Below are 13,611 nucleotides of genomic sequence, written 5' to 3' on the forward strand. Positions count from 1 at the left end.
GGCGCTGTGGTGCCAGTTTAATTTTAAAGTTAGCACTGTGCCCACACCATAACACTTGAAATGAAATTCATAGCGTGGTATAAAATGGCACCTGTAACTCACACACCAAAAACGACCCGCAGGTGGCGGCATTTTCCACACAAAAGCGTTTTTTGGCCCATAACTCCCACATAATATGCAGCACATTGTTAAACCTTGTATCTACGTGTTCCCTGAGTTGAGCTGAATTGTGTGGTGTAGGCCACGCACATTTTTGCGGTAACTTTCCATTGGCAAAACCAGCACAAATGAAAAACGTACTTTTTTCGAACTCCTCCTAGGCAATTAGACCGATTTGCACCAGACTTTGCATATAGCATCTGTGGACCCTCCTGACAAAAAGTTATCAAAAGAATTTTGATAGGCCAAAAGATGCCCAAAAAATAAAACAACAAATTCCTGCACATTGTGTTCAAAACAGACAGTCTTTCGTATCTTCACCAAATACATTCTGATTACCACAACACTTTTGCTAATTGTGTTCCATGACCCGATGAGGGTTTGTGCATAATTTGGTGCAAATCGGCCAATAGGTGGCGCTCTGGTGGCAGTCTAATAACTGTGAATGGAATTAAATGGGGAAATCTTCAAAGCCTCTTCAAAACTCATGGACTTTCAACCTGTCCTTGTCCGTCATACTTTGAGCAAGAGACACCATTCCAACTTTTAAAGAGTCAGAAGACCTTGAACTATTGGGCATGTATTCAGCTTTTTAAAATCTTTTATGGTTTTGAAACCATCACAGTTTTAGTTTTAAGGATTTGTAGCTCATCTTCTCATTTTATAATGGGTGTGTATTGCGTGAGCTAGAGTGCGTGACATTATCGCTAGAGCGGAGAGCCGCTAGAAAAACTGGAGAAAAAAATTACCTTCAGCTTGATTTGGATCCCACATCTTTTACTTCACATAGACAATATATGCATAGAAATGTAGGAAATCTTGTTGGCTTTCAGATTTCAGATGTAGGACTTGCAGTTTTGGATGTCGAAGCCCCAGAGCGACAAGGACTCCAACAACTCCCCCATAAGCCGCAATGTTAATTTTGAGCCTACATCAAACTGTTCACCTTTTTAAGCTATTTCAGCCCTCTTACTTTTCACCTTTACTGCCTGAAGATGCATACAGTATGTCATACCAGCGGAAGCAAGCCATTATTAAAGGAACAACTTCCTCAAGCCCCGACGGCAGCATGCCCCGACACGCGTGGACTGCGAGGGCCTGTTCATCGCTGCTTGAGCTTTAATTTCTTATGAAGCAACACTGAAAAGGGCTGAGCGAGGCAGAATGGAAGAGATTGAAAAAGAGCTACAAACTGCTGAACAGATCTACCAAAATTCACTTCTCCAATCAGATTACAACACAATTCTTAAAGTACGAGTATAATCCCTTTCTGGGAGAACAAATAGGCAACTTACTACTGAAGGTTAAACAGAGGCACTTTGAGCTTGGTGACATGCCACAGGAGTTACTGGCAAGGCAGTTAAAAGGAAAACAAGCAAAAGAGCCATTTATAAAACAAAATCTGAATCTGGAGAGATGCTTACAGACTTAAAGGTCATCAACAAATGTTTCAAAGCATTTTACTGCGAAATTTACACTTCCAAATCAACAGCTACACAGGAAGATTTCGATCAGTTTTTTGACTCGCTTCACTTTCCAAAATTGGGCGCAGCTTTCAGAGAGAGTCTGGACTTGGATTTCTCACTTTCTGAGTTACAGGATGCTATCAGAGTATTCCCCACCGGCAAGGCTGCGGGTCTGGATGGGTTTGGGCCAGAGTTTTACAAAGCCTTTCAAGGTGTCCTTACCCCCTCTCTGTTGAGAATGATCCGAGACATGTTTAGGAACAAACAGCTTCCATCCTCTCTCAGTGAAGCAAATAGTTGTGTTTTATTAAAAAATAACTCTGTATGCAGACGACCTCCTTGTCTGTTTAGCTGACCCGGCGTCCACCAGGGAGACCCCATTGTCCCCCCCTGCAGTTCAATATAGCGCTGGAGCCCCTGGCTATTGGTATGAGAGGACAACCATTCATTAAAGGTATTAGGTCAGGCAGCACCGAGACCCGTGTAACTCTGTATGCAGACGACCTCCTTGTCTGTTTAGCTGACCTGGTAGTCTCCTTTCCTGTCCTACTCGAAATAATTTAAATTCCTTTGGGAGCATCTCTGGCTATACCATAAACTGGAGAAAGAGTGAGTTCATGCCTTTAACAGACTAACTCACTGATAACTTCCTGACAAAATGGCCTTTTAGAGTGATGAAGGAGTATTTCACCTATTTAGGGCTTAAGCTGACGAAAAGCCCGAGGCACCTCTTCAAATGTAACTTTACAGAATCTATAGAAAAACTCAAAACAAGTGTTGAGCCTTGGAGAATACTGCCCCCATCTATGATCGGTCGGGTAGATACAATCAAAATGGTGAGCCTACCCAGGTTTCTATACCTTTTCCAGAACTTGTTCATATACTTAAATGCATCTATTTAAAAAATGCTCGACTCTATCATATTGCCCTTCGTGTGGGGTTACAAATCACACAGGCTCACCTTCAAAAACCTTCCAAAAAGGGTGGTCTGGGACTGCCTGTTTTTAAACACTACTACTGGGCAGCCAACTCCAGAGCCCTTACCCACTGGAAGTGTGAAAATGTTAAAGCTGAGGAGAACCCTTTGTGGCTGCAGCTGGAAGCCGCTGAGGTTGAAATGTCCTTACTCCATGCTCTTCTGTTTTCTGACTCCGCCCCACTATCCAAATTAATTCAGCAAAACTTCACTGTGAAGAACTCCTTGCAAATCCTAAATTAGATATAAGTGGCTTGCTGGGTTCCCAGTGTCTCCATACATGCGCCCATATGTCAAATCACTCACTCTTGCCTGCTTGGTTGGATGGGGTGTTTGTGGTCTGGACATTTTTGGATCTGTACATCAACGGCCAATTAGCATCATTTGCTCTGCTAAGCAATAAATTCAGTCCTCCAAATTTTCGCTACCTCCAAGTCAGACACTATGTCAGTAGCTCAGTTGAAATGTTATCCTCCTCTCTGCTGACAGAACAGGTGAGCGTTACAGCACAGCCTGTGAAGAGTCATTCAGATGACTCTGATAAGATACTGCACTTGCAATAATGAGAGTTCAGACCAGCTGGAACAGCTATTAATTTCTCTTTATTTTATATACATGTAGAAAATGTTTGGCACTTTTTAAAGTACATTATATATATTTTGCCTGAACATTTTTATGGCTCTATGACTTAAAGGTTAGTACATTGATAAATTGAAACCCTAAAGGCAAACTTGGTACTTCTTCACATTCATCAGGAAACTCTTTGCTCCATGTCCATGTCCTGCTTAGTCTCCTACCAGGACTATGCAGGATCCTGGCAGGACAAAGTCTGAAGTCATCCACTGCTGTCTTTACTGTCACTGTGGATGTTGTCACCGCTCATGTTTGGGCATAATGTCTCCTCTGTCCACCACTGCCATACCGGGCCTGCTAAGCTCCTTCGATGATACATCTGTGTAAAACTCTGCCACCACAGGGCAGTGATCTGATGCCACACCACCCCACGACCAGTTGTCCGGGATCCAGGGATTGGTCAAGCCCTCCCGCACTACCATACAGTGGCCTGTCAGAGAAAAGGCAAAAGAAGATGGAAGGTCAGCAGACATGTAGGACAGCATGCAGATTGGACAATATGCTGAAGGATATATACAGTGAGTTAAACTTTAATCTAACAAAATCTGCTATAGCTTACATTCAAATATCATTAAATAAAGCAGTAGTAAAAGGTGAAACAGGACTTCATCATCCTAATAAAAAAGAAAGCAGGGGTCCTGTACTGCTTCATGTAGCGAATAACTGTCGCCATGATTAACAGCACAATTGGGTCGACTCAGACTAAAGTCACAAATAAGAGGACCTGAGACTTGATTTAGACTTGACATAGTTTTGACTCTTGATATGCTTGAGATTTGAAAACAAGAATATTTAAGAATAATCTTTTGGCCTGATTAAATCCAAAGATAACTAGAACTGCAAGCAGTTATGAACAGGGGCCAAGCCCCTCTGCGCGATTCGGACCCCGCGCACCGCAGAGCCCACGGAAGTTGGCCCAAAGGATGACAGGCTCGGGGCAAAACTGAGGACACAGGCCAACGTCTGAGCCGTGGTATTCGCTGTAATGGGAAGTGCATTGGAAGTGCAAAAGGCTGAATGTGTGCCAATTTGGATTTGTTGTACTAAGCCATGCCCACATTGACCAGTAATGACCACCTTCAAGACATGGCCTCAGGATTGGCCCTACATCATACCGACCAAATTTGTTAAAAATCGGTGTAGCCATTCAAGAGATATAAACTTCCCATATTTTTAGCGCCCCTAGTGGCAAAAATTCACCAAATTCGGCTCATCCCTTCCCAGTCTCATGGCAACCAAGGATCTCAAATGTGGCTTTAATAGCATTTAGTCTGACCGAGATATCAAACGGTTTAAATTTTTATAGCTAGCTACAGAAATTTGTTGGTTAATAATTTACGACCAAGCAAAATTCTTTTGATAACTTTAGATCAGGTCCAGCTGAAGAGCGTATGTGCCAAGTTTCACGCAGATTGGACAAAATCCCAAGGGGGAGTTCGAAAAAGTAGGTTTTGCATATGTGGCGCTTTAGCAAATGACATGTACAGCAGAAGTGGACGTGTCCTATGTCAGAAAACCCAGCTGTATTCAGGGAACATATGGATAGGGATGGATGGGTTTGCGAATGTGTTATTTGAAATGTGGAAGTTACAGTCAAAAACGCGACTGCATCCATTATAGCGCCACCTAGTGGAGTACATGTGTAATTTTTGGTATGGAAGAACTGTATCCTATTCTATCTGTACCATATACAATACATTTCAAAGCTCTCAGCATAATAGTTTGGCTGAAATTAATGTTTGTTGTTTATCTTGTAATAAGCCACGCCCACATAGACCAGTCATGACTAAGATATGGCGTCAGGATTGGCTCTACATCATACCAACCAAATTTCGAAAAAATCGGTGTAGCCGTTCAAGAGATATAAACTTCCCATGTTTTTAGCTCCCCCTAGTGGCCAAACTTCGCCCACTTCGGCTCATCCCTTCCTCTCATGGCTAGCAAGGATCTCAAATTTAGTGTCAATAGCATTTAGTTTGACTGAGATATCAAACAGTTTGCATTTTTATAGCTAGCTACAGAAATTTATTCGTAAATAATTTACGCATTTTTTGACCGAGCAAAATTCTTTTGATAACTTAAGATCAGGTCTAGCTGAAGAGTGTACGTGCCAAGTTTCACGCAGATCGGACAAAATCCCAAGGAAGAGTTCGAAAAAGTAGGTTTTCCAGTTTTTGCGATTTAGCGAAAAAAAACTTTCTAAGCGGAAGTGGGCGTGGCCAATCGCAAAGTGATTCAGCTCCGTTCATGGAATCTGGGGATACAAGGTTTTAGAATGTGCGACATACGGTGTGGGAGTTATAGGCAAAAACGTGTTGGCCTAGGTTGTAGCGCCCCCTGCAGGCAGATATATGTAGTTTTATGTGTCTGAGATATTCGCAGGAGTCTGGACCAACCCTCCAAATTGCACCACCTTCCCTTGCACGGTTTAGCCTGCAGCACCACTTTTAGCCGGATAAAAATAAAAATAAAAATTTTACAATTACAGTAGGGTTCCTAGCACCGCTGGTCGTAGGAAACGCGTATGCTTGCAAACGAGTTCCCTCGGTCCCTCGGGCTTGGCCCCCTAACAAGTAGCAGGGATGGCATATTTAATTTTCAGGCCTAGCGCTGAAGATACTTTGTTTCATATCAGTCAAGTAAGAATCAGCCTTAAAAATGCCATGTCATTTTAATGTTAAAGGTTGAATATGTAATATGCTTATTAAAAGCTATATTTTTTCAAAAATAATACGTCCACGGGGCGTTTAAAGGGGCGCAGATTAAAAGTAATGCGTTTCCTTGAAAAATTATATTTAGTCTAAAATAAATAATTTAAGAAATTTTGACGGGTTCGACATTGACTTCCTGTTTACATTGTACTAGCCAAATAGCAACTTCGGCAATGCTCGGCAAAGCTCGGCAAAGCTCGGCACAGCTAGGCTGACACTGGGTAAAATGGCGGAGACTGCAAGCTCTTCAGAGCCCCAGCGAACGGTGCGTTATCTGTCCCAGCAGCTGAGTGACCGGAGAAGAGCAAAAACCAGAGTAAATATCGGTGAAGCATATGATCGATGGACTCAGGTAAAGGATTTCCACGGCATCAAAACACACGCGGAAATGGCAAACTTTCTCCTGGATCGGTAAGCTAACTCGCTTGCTAAATAAGCTAACGTTACCTGTCAGTCAAACTCCTCTGCTATACTTATTTTCATGATATAACGTTGATCCTAGATATGAGAATACTGATCGTGACCCATCGACCTCCACACCCAGTAAACGGAGGAAACGGAGGCGGCTCAATCCTCCTGCCCTGTCCAAACCTGGCAACCCGACCGCTGGAATAATCTTTTTGTTGTCGCGACTACGATCTTGAGACACTAGATGGCGGCATTCAGCTCATATTCCATATTCCACCTTTAACAGTCCAGAAAAATTGATATCATCACTTGCAATTTTGTTTTATATAGACTTGACTTGAGACTTGCTCTGACAGACTTTAGAATCATCTTTTACTTGTCTCAGTATAATAAAAATGTAACTTGGACTGGACTAGAACAACTTGAGAATCGACTTGGCTTGTTTCTGCTGTGACTGACTTGGCTTGGACTTGTCTCAAATTACTTTTTGTCTTATAACTTGAAACTCAGCTTAGATTTGTCTAAACTGACTGTGACTTCACTTGCTATTAATGACTAAAGATTTTAAATTCAAATCTCCTATCCAAAACCACTAACCTGAGTAGATCTTTTTTAGGGAGCGGCTCAGCCAGATGTTGTCAAGACAGCGGGTGCCCTGTGGTGAGCGTGTGCTGATATTAGTAAACTGGGTGGATGGTACCAGGGCACAGAGCTTCTCCTTTCTCAGTATATCCATTTCTGAGCTCTGAGGAGGAAAGCCAAAATCTCCTAGCACCACCAAATCCTTCTCACCTACACAGAAAGATAAGTATACATATAAATATTAAAAAGGGATGAGAAGGAGTGATTCTTATAATTCACCTTCATGCAGAAATGGAGGGCATACAAAGCACAATAATGTGTCTGTAATAACTTGTGTTTTGATCATTCCCTTTATGAGAAACCTGTGAATCCATTAACAGTGTCAGACATGTGGCATGATGTGTTGAACACTGGATTTGTATTGGTCTCTCCTGACCTTTGAGTGTTTCCTGAATGCTGGGGGAAAGGCGATGACACTGGGCTTCACCTGTGCCGCTGGATTCTCCCGATGTAGATGTGCCCTGCATGTTGACGTTCACCACCGTCAGCTCGTACACACCAACCTAATGGAAAAAGTCAGACATTTGATTCAGGACATAATCTAGTTGGCAGCACAAGAGAAGACAGGGATGTACATTGAGCTACCTGTTACTATTGCACTAATATGAGTTAAAGAAATGTTGTTGTTGTTACCATAACCTAAATTCACTGCAGGTATAGCAGTTTTTGATGCCCATTTGAAAATGGCTGGAAAGAGATTAAAGGATAATTTGGCCTATTGATAGTAAAATCATTGCTTACAACCTGTATCATCATTTGATTACCATGTTTGTGATTACTTTGGTTAGTTCAATGTCATCAGAAACGTTTGCCAAAACTTAAAAGTAATTCATCTTTTTACTCTGCATACTTAAGAGGCAGTAAATAAACCTAATAAAGGTCAACTGGATGAAACTTTGAGAAAAAGAAGCTGTTGGCTTATTGGAAGTTACATTTGCACATAAAAACAAAGGAAAGCCCTCATTAAGATGCATAATGTTAGTGGAAATTAATGAATGAGATGTTAGTCTGGCAAAATATCTGTCTCTGAGATTTCTGCCTCCACCTGTATACAGAGGAGAACATTTCTGCATACCAAAGTGCAGACAGTTCTGATATGGCTTATTTCTTGCAAGGTTAAAGAATTTGATTACCTGCCAAAGCTCATACTCCAAACAAGAATGGCAGCATATATTATCATAACAAAGTATCAGCTAACTGCTGTTAAGTGTAACTTCTGTGAGTTAGTAAGTTCAGCTAGTGGTCATGTTCGCTAACCTCTCCAGGACTGGGAGCTCAGAGCACGGGGGAGTGTTAGTGTTATTTACTATCAGACTTACTGTTACCTCTTAAGGTACAAATGGGCTAGGGGCTAGCTGGATATGATATAATCTCTGCAACCAGGCCTGGAATTTCCTCATTTTAGGGGCAAGGCCACTTGGCCTTTCGTATTGTCAATTATTTAAGGGCACAAAGGCCAAAAGCCAGGGCAGTAAGGCCATAAAATAAAACAATGATTTTAAGTCCAAGTGAATTTAATTTAAGGACTAAGCATGTATAAATATCTGTGAAATGAATATATAAAACAAGCTCAGGCGAGAAATTTTCAACTTTCAACTATTTATTAATTCATAAATGCATTTATTTTTATTTTATATTTATTTTTAACATATACTACAAAGTGACAATCATTTATGCCAGGTTATGTGATTAATCAGTCACTGTCGTTTGAAGATGGGGATGGAGAGTCAGGGAGAGTTTCAGCGTGTGAGCCGTCCCAGTGTGAACGGATAAGCTGGAGGCACGGAGCGAGGGCATGTCGGTCTGACAGTCTGATAACTACACAGGTCCTTGACTCAACTAAATACAGAGAAATGTCCCACAAAGCAAAGTTGCAGGACCAAACAAAAGTAACGTAGTAACTGTAACTGTCTTTGGCAACTTATATGAGGAAAAAAATACCACAACTGTACGTGGAGCAGCGTCCGTCCTCCCGACTCTTCGTCACATTTCTGCCTGAAAAACAGCGTCTGTCACGGGCAAAAAAAACTTTAACTTACCAAGTGTTTTTGGTGAAAATAAATCACCGCAACCTCCTGACCGAGACTTCAGGGAACACCTGGGAAACACCGACATCGTCATCATGACGTGTACCATCACGCCTCTTTAGGAGCCGCAGCGCCGGCTTTCTGTGTGAATTACACAGCGGTACAGCGGAGATGCTTCGCTCTGTGTGAATCACCATCGACGGAGAATTAGCGAACCACTGCTCCGGAGTTAATGCAGAGACGCTGTGTAAAAAGGGCTACTGTCTTAACTCAGACCCGGAGACTTTTTCCTCCTCCTCAGACCCAACGTCTCTGCCACGCGGACGTCGGGGGTGCGTTTGATGAAGTCTCCTGGTTAGCCAGTGATAGATTACTGTCAAACTGTCGTTGTAGCCCGCCCGAGCGGTTCATGCCAGACTCGAATCGAGCCTACCACTGGTGATGTACGCATCGTCTCATTTGATGTTGCCAATATGTCATAAAAAGACGCATTTCTTTTCCGCAAAAGATGCCGGTGTTCAAAGCCGTGTTGACAGGGAAGAGGCAGAGGAGAAAACTGCAAAATCAACTAGGGCAATGCAGGCGGGGCCATCAAGGCCACTGTGGCCTTAGTGCAGATATTTTTTTCAGGGGCACGAGGCCAAATTGCGAGGGCACGAGGGCCATGGCCCTCATGGCCCTCGTGAAATTCCTGCGCTGTCTGCAACACAATACATATAAAAGTTTCACATTACGTCAAAACTGTTGTTTCTCCACATTAAATTGATAATGTTTCTGAAGACATTTTTACATATCGCACCTTTAAATTTTGTGAATTGTCTATTCACTTCACTAATTCTAAATGTGTTCTATATTGAAATTGTTTATTTAAATGCTTTGAGCTATGAAATTCCATTGACCCACAAACCTAGAAATCATGAACAAAAGGAAAAAAAAAACAAAAACCCAAACTTTCTGCATGGAGAGATACCGCTAGAGGCAAAAATGCTATATTTCGAACAGATTTAAGTTTTCTTCAACTTTTTCACCATTTGAGGTTTGACTAACACTTTAATTTCATCACCTCTTCTTCTGCAATGGTCTAATGATACCTGACTTGAGCGTTAGTACCATCTATTTGAAAAGTTGTTTAAAATACTATCATACAAGTATGCAGTCTTTTTTGCTGAGAAAAAAAATGTTATTTACTAATGATTGAAGGTTGGTTTCTGTGTATGGGAATAGGTCCAATGTAAACTTTACATGACAGAAAATAATTTTCTACACATTGAGGATGCCACGTTCTTTCTTGGGAATTTACTTACAGAAAAGTGAGCCAGGTAGAGTTTAGGGTAGGTATGATTCCCGTTACTGTTGACAACAGGAGGATCCAGGACTGCAACATCTCTCAGGTCAATACCAGATGAACTGTCCCACAGAAAGCCAGAGTAGCTTGCTCCCTTGGAAAATAGAATCATGGGAAATGGGGTCAGTTATGACCACTTACTGTATCACAAGGCCATCAATATGAACTGTCTTTTGGCTTACTGAACTGCAACAATTAATGGGTGAAGAAAGCAGAATTCAGTAAAGATGTTAGATGGCCTATTTCCAGACACAAAGACGTGTTATAGATGAAAGAACAGGTAACAAGGCTTAGTCACAGTTATCAAACTGCTTTATTTTCTGCAAATAAAAAAAAAACAGACAGTTTGGTAACTGATTTATCCAATTCTAATGCAAAAAGAGAAAAGTATAACAATCATTTAAATAAGATTGAGAATTAGCACATATTAGCTTCTCAGGAACATTATGTCGAAATACATTAATTAGTGAATTAATGGATGTGAAAAAAAAACAGCACCAGGATATACTGAAATATGTATTTTTACAGTTTTTCATTTTTACATTTCAAAGTATGAAACTACATGGTCTCTCACAGTACATCTATCACATGATTTATTGTTGTTTCTGCAGCAACACATGTTATGAGAAAAAATACTTATTATGTAAAAACAACAGCGACTCAGGTGGTACTTCAGGGAGTAAAGAGTGCCGCAGGAAAGGAACCAGCCATTTTCTGCATTTGCAGTTCCCTTCACTCAAAGTCAGTGGGTTTTATGAATAGGTTTTTGGTCAGATGGCTGAAATAAGGTCTACATAAGCTTAGAGAATTTAACGAAGTGAAAGTTCTACAACATAAAATGAATATGCAATGTTTGTATTAAAAAGTGTTTTTGTGGCTTTTGTGGCTAAATGAGACGACAGAGGGTGTCAGGGCTTTTTAATGACATCTCACCAAACAGAGACTCATCTACTCAAGCAGGCAAACTTGTCAGACTCTAACTTGTAGATCAATTAAGTTATAGTAAAATGTGTATAGCATAGTGTAGTAGGTACTAGTGAGGTGGTGGTGACATTAAAGTTGCGCGATTTAGTTTGCAGCCTAACGTTAGGCTTAGCTTTACTTGAGTGGCAGATACATTTGATCACCACACTGAACTCTTCTTTTTTAAACAAAAAAACTACTATCAGGATTGATATTTAATATTTGGGGACTAATAGGTAATATTTGGGGTTTGTAGCGCCATATTATGTAACAACGCCACATTATGTCATAATGTAATACATTTTCAATTAATTATGTAATAACGCCGCATTTTGTAATAATCTGCCACATTTTGTAATAAAATTCTTGAACGCAATATGTAATAAACTTTGCCGCATTTTGTAATAAGTTCTTACATATTGCGTCAGTAATTACAAAATGCAGGGATTGCACTGTTTTTTATCAAGAAAATGTAATAATTTGGTGCATTATGTAATAAACCGCCAAAATGGATGTCTTAAAGCTAGGGTCTACAATCCTGGAGAGCTAGCAAGAGAGCTAGCAAGATTTGAAAGTGGCACCTCCTCTAAATTCCCCCCCAATTCCGTCAGTGCTCCGTTCAAAGCCCCTCCCCCACAAACTTGAACGCGCATCTGGCAGTGGGACCCAGCAGGGAGAAGGAGATGCCGGAGCAAGACGCAGCAATTCAGTTGGATTTAGCATGGAACAGACAGGAAGTCAAGCGCCAAAATTACAAACTACATCCGGTTACTTTTCAAAATAAAACACTCTGTGTTGACACCAGCACACATCGTGAGGCCAGCTGTCTACCGTACTGCACCGTGGGGGACTCAAACCGCAACCAGTGGGGATTGCTGGAAGGCGGAGCAAAACCGGATCGGACCCGCAACGCAGCGGACCCCTATCCAGTGGAAACTGGGCCGATTCATTAGCCATTCTCATGGCTAAAAACAAAACACAAAGAAGCTAACGTTAGCATTGGGCTAATACGAGCTACAAACATAGCCAAGTTGGCAAACTTTACATATTACATGAAAATAACAAATCCCCCTAAAACAAACAAATAATTACTTGTCCAACATAAAGAGAGCAACCTCTGCATCACTTTTCAAGCCCTTCACATGCCCCAGTTGTCTCCACCACTCAAACGCCGCACCGATGTTGACTCGCTCCGACTTCTTTCTTTATCCAGAGCCTTTTTCGTCGCAGCCTTTTCAGCCTCAGGCTTTCTTTTCCTTCCCTTTTTAGTGGGGTGAGCTGTTACAAGTAACGCTGGCTGCATTTTCTCTGCCATCTTAACCAAATGAACGTCTTCTCCTGCAACTCCGTATTTCTGCAGAGGAGTGTGCTGAATATTTCCGGCATCAGTGAAACGTGTGCACGCGCGGAGGAGGGAGGGACAGAACGAGACATGAAGGCATCTGACCAATCCGTGCATCTGACCAATCCGTGCTATCCGGGCCGGATGGCACGGATTGGTCAGCTTTTTCTCAGTCCTACAGCTGCCACAGAGGTCCGATTATTTTCGTTCCTTTTTCTGAATACATAATGTATTGACTACTCTCAGGATAGCAGGATCATTTCACCCAGTATAACAAAATGTGTTTCTGAACAACATTACAGACCCTAGCTTTAATTAGAGAAAAACTTTATACCATCAGAACGACACTGACTTTAAGCATACCAGCATGAATCATAAATGTGAATTAATTTTAAAAACTAGTAGGATGTTTCATTGGTCAAATCTAAATATAAAATATCCAAATATAACTGAATTCATAGAATATGTGTTTGAAAGCTCATAGAGACAAAAACTGCACTAAGAGAGTTACTGGCACGAACGTTATTGGTGCACTGAAATGTTGGAAGACATACACACATGCAATCTGGATTATGCTATGCAAATATTATACATGATAGAAAGCAGACACAACACGAAAACAAATATGGAACAGAAAATGTAACAAATTTTGCCCTTCATCTGGAGTAACAGGATATGTAAATCCAACCCTCACAATATATATGAGTGAAAAGTAGTCTACAGACAAAAGCTGACGTTGTCTATAAATTCTAGCAAAGAAAAAAGTAACTTGCTCAATACATTTGAAATTGTTGACTGTAGTAGACTTATATACGGAAGTACCAAAGGGTATTGCTGCCATACTAGAAAACAAAAAATAAAAATCTGTATCATGTTTTAATGTGATAAGTTGGTCTGGGGTGGAGGGGGCAGAAGTGTGTATTCGCCCATAGAGTCACT

General features: G+C 41.2%; 1 protein-coding gene across 5 annotated transcripts in view; it reads right to left on the bottom strand.

Moving 5' to 3' along the window:
• Positions 1–3,184: 3,184 nt before the first annotated feature.
• The window catches only part of eepd1 (endonuclease/exonuclease/phosphatase family domain containing 1), a 94,999-nt gene continuing 84,572 nt past the window's right edge, over positions 3,185–13,611 (bottom strand). For 2 of the 5 annotated variants that reach the window (XM_030411948.1, XM_030411951.1), the window contains 4 exons: positions 10,327–10,461; positions 7,372–7,498; positions 6,951–7,145; positions 3,185–3,664 (listed from right to left, as the gene is read on the bottom strand). In XM_030411948.1, the coding sequence (XP_030267808.1) occupies positions 3,474–3,664; positions 6,951–7,145; positions 7,372–7,498; positions 10,327–10,461 (648 nt within the window). In that variant the 3' untranslated portion in view covers positions 3,185–3,473. Of the gene's footprint in view, positions 3,665–6,950; positions 7,146–7,371; positions 7,499–8,936; positions 9,005–10,326; positions 10,462–13,611 lie in introns of those variants that run through there. The other 3 variants (XM_030411950.1, XR_003983527.1, XR_003983528.1) reach the window with 3 other exon arrangements.

Source organism: Sparus aurata, chromosome 3 (assembly GCF_900880675.1).
Source record: "Sparus aurata chromosome 3, fSpaAur1.1, whole genome shotgun sequence".
Taxonomy (NCBI): domain Eukaryota; kingdom Metazoa; phylum Chordata; class Actinopteri; order Spariformes; family Sparidae; genus Sparus; species Sparus aurata.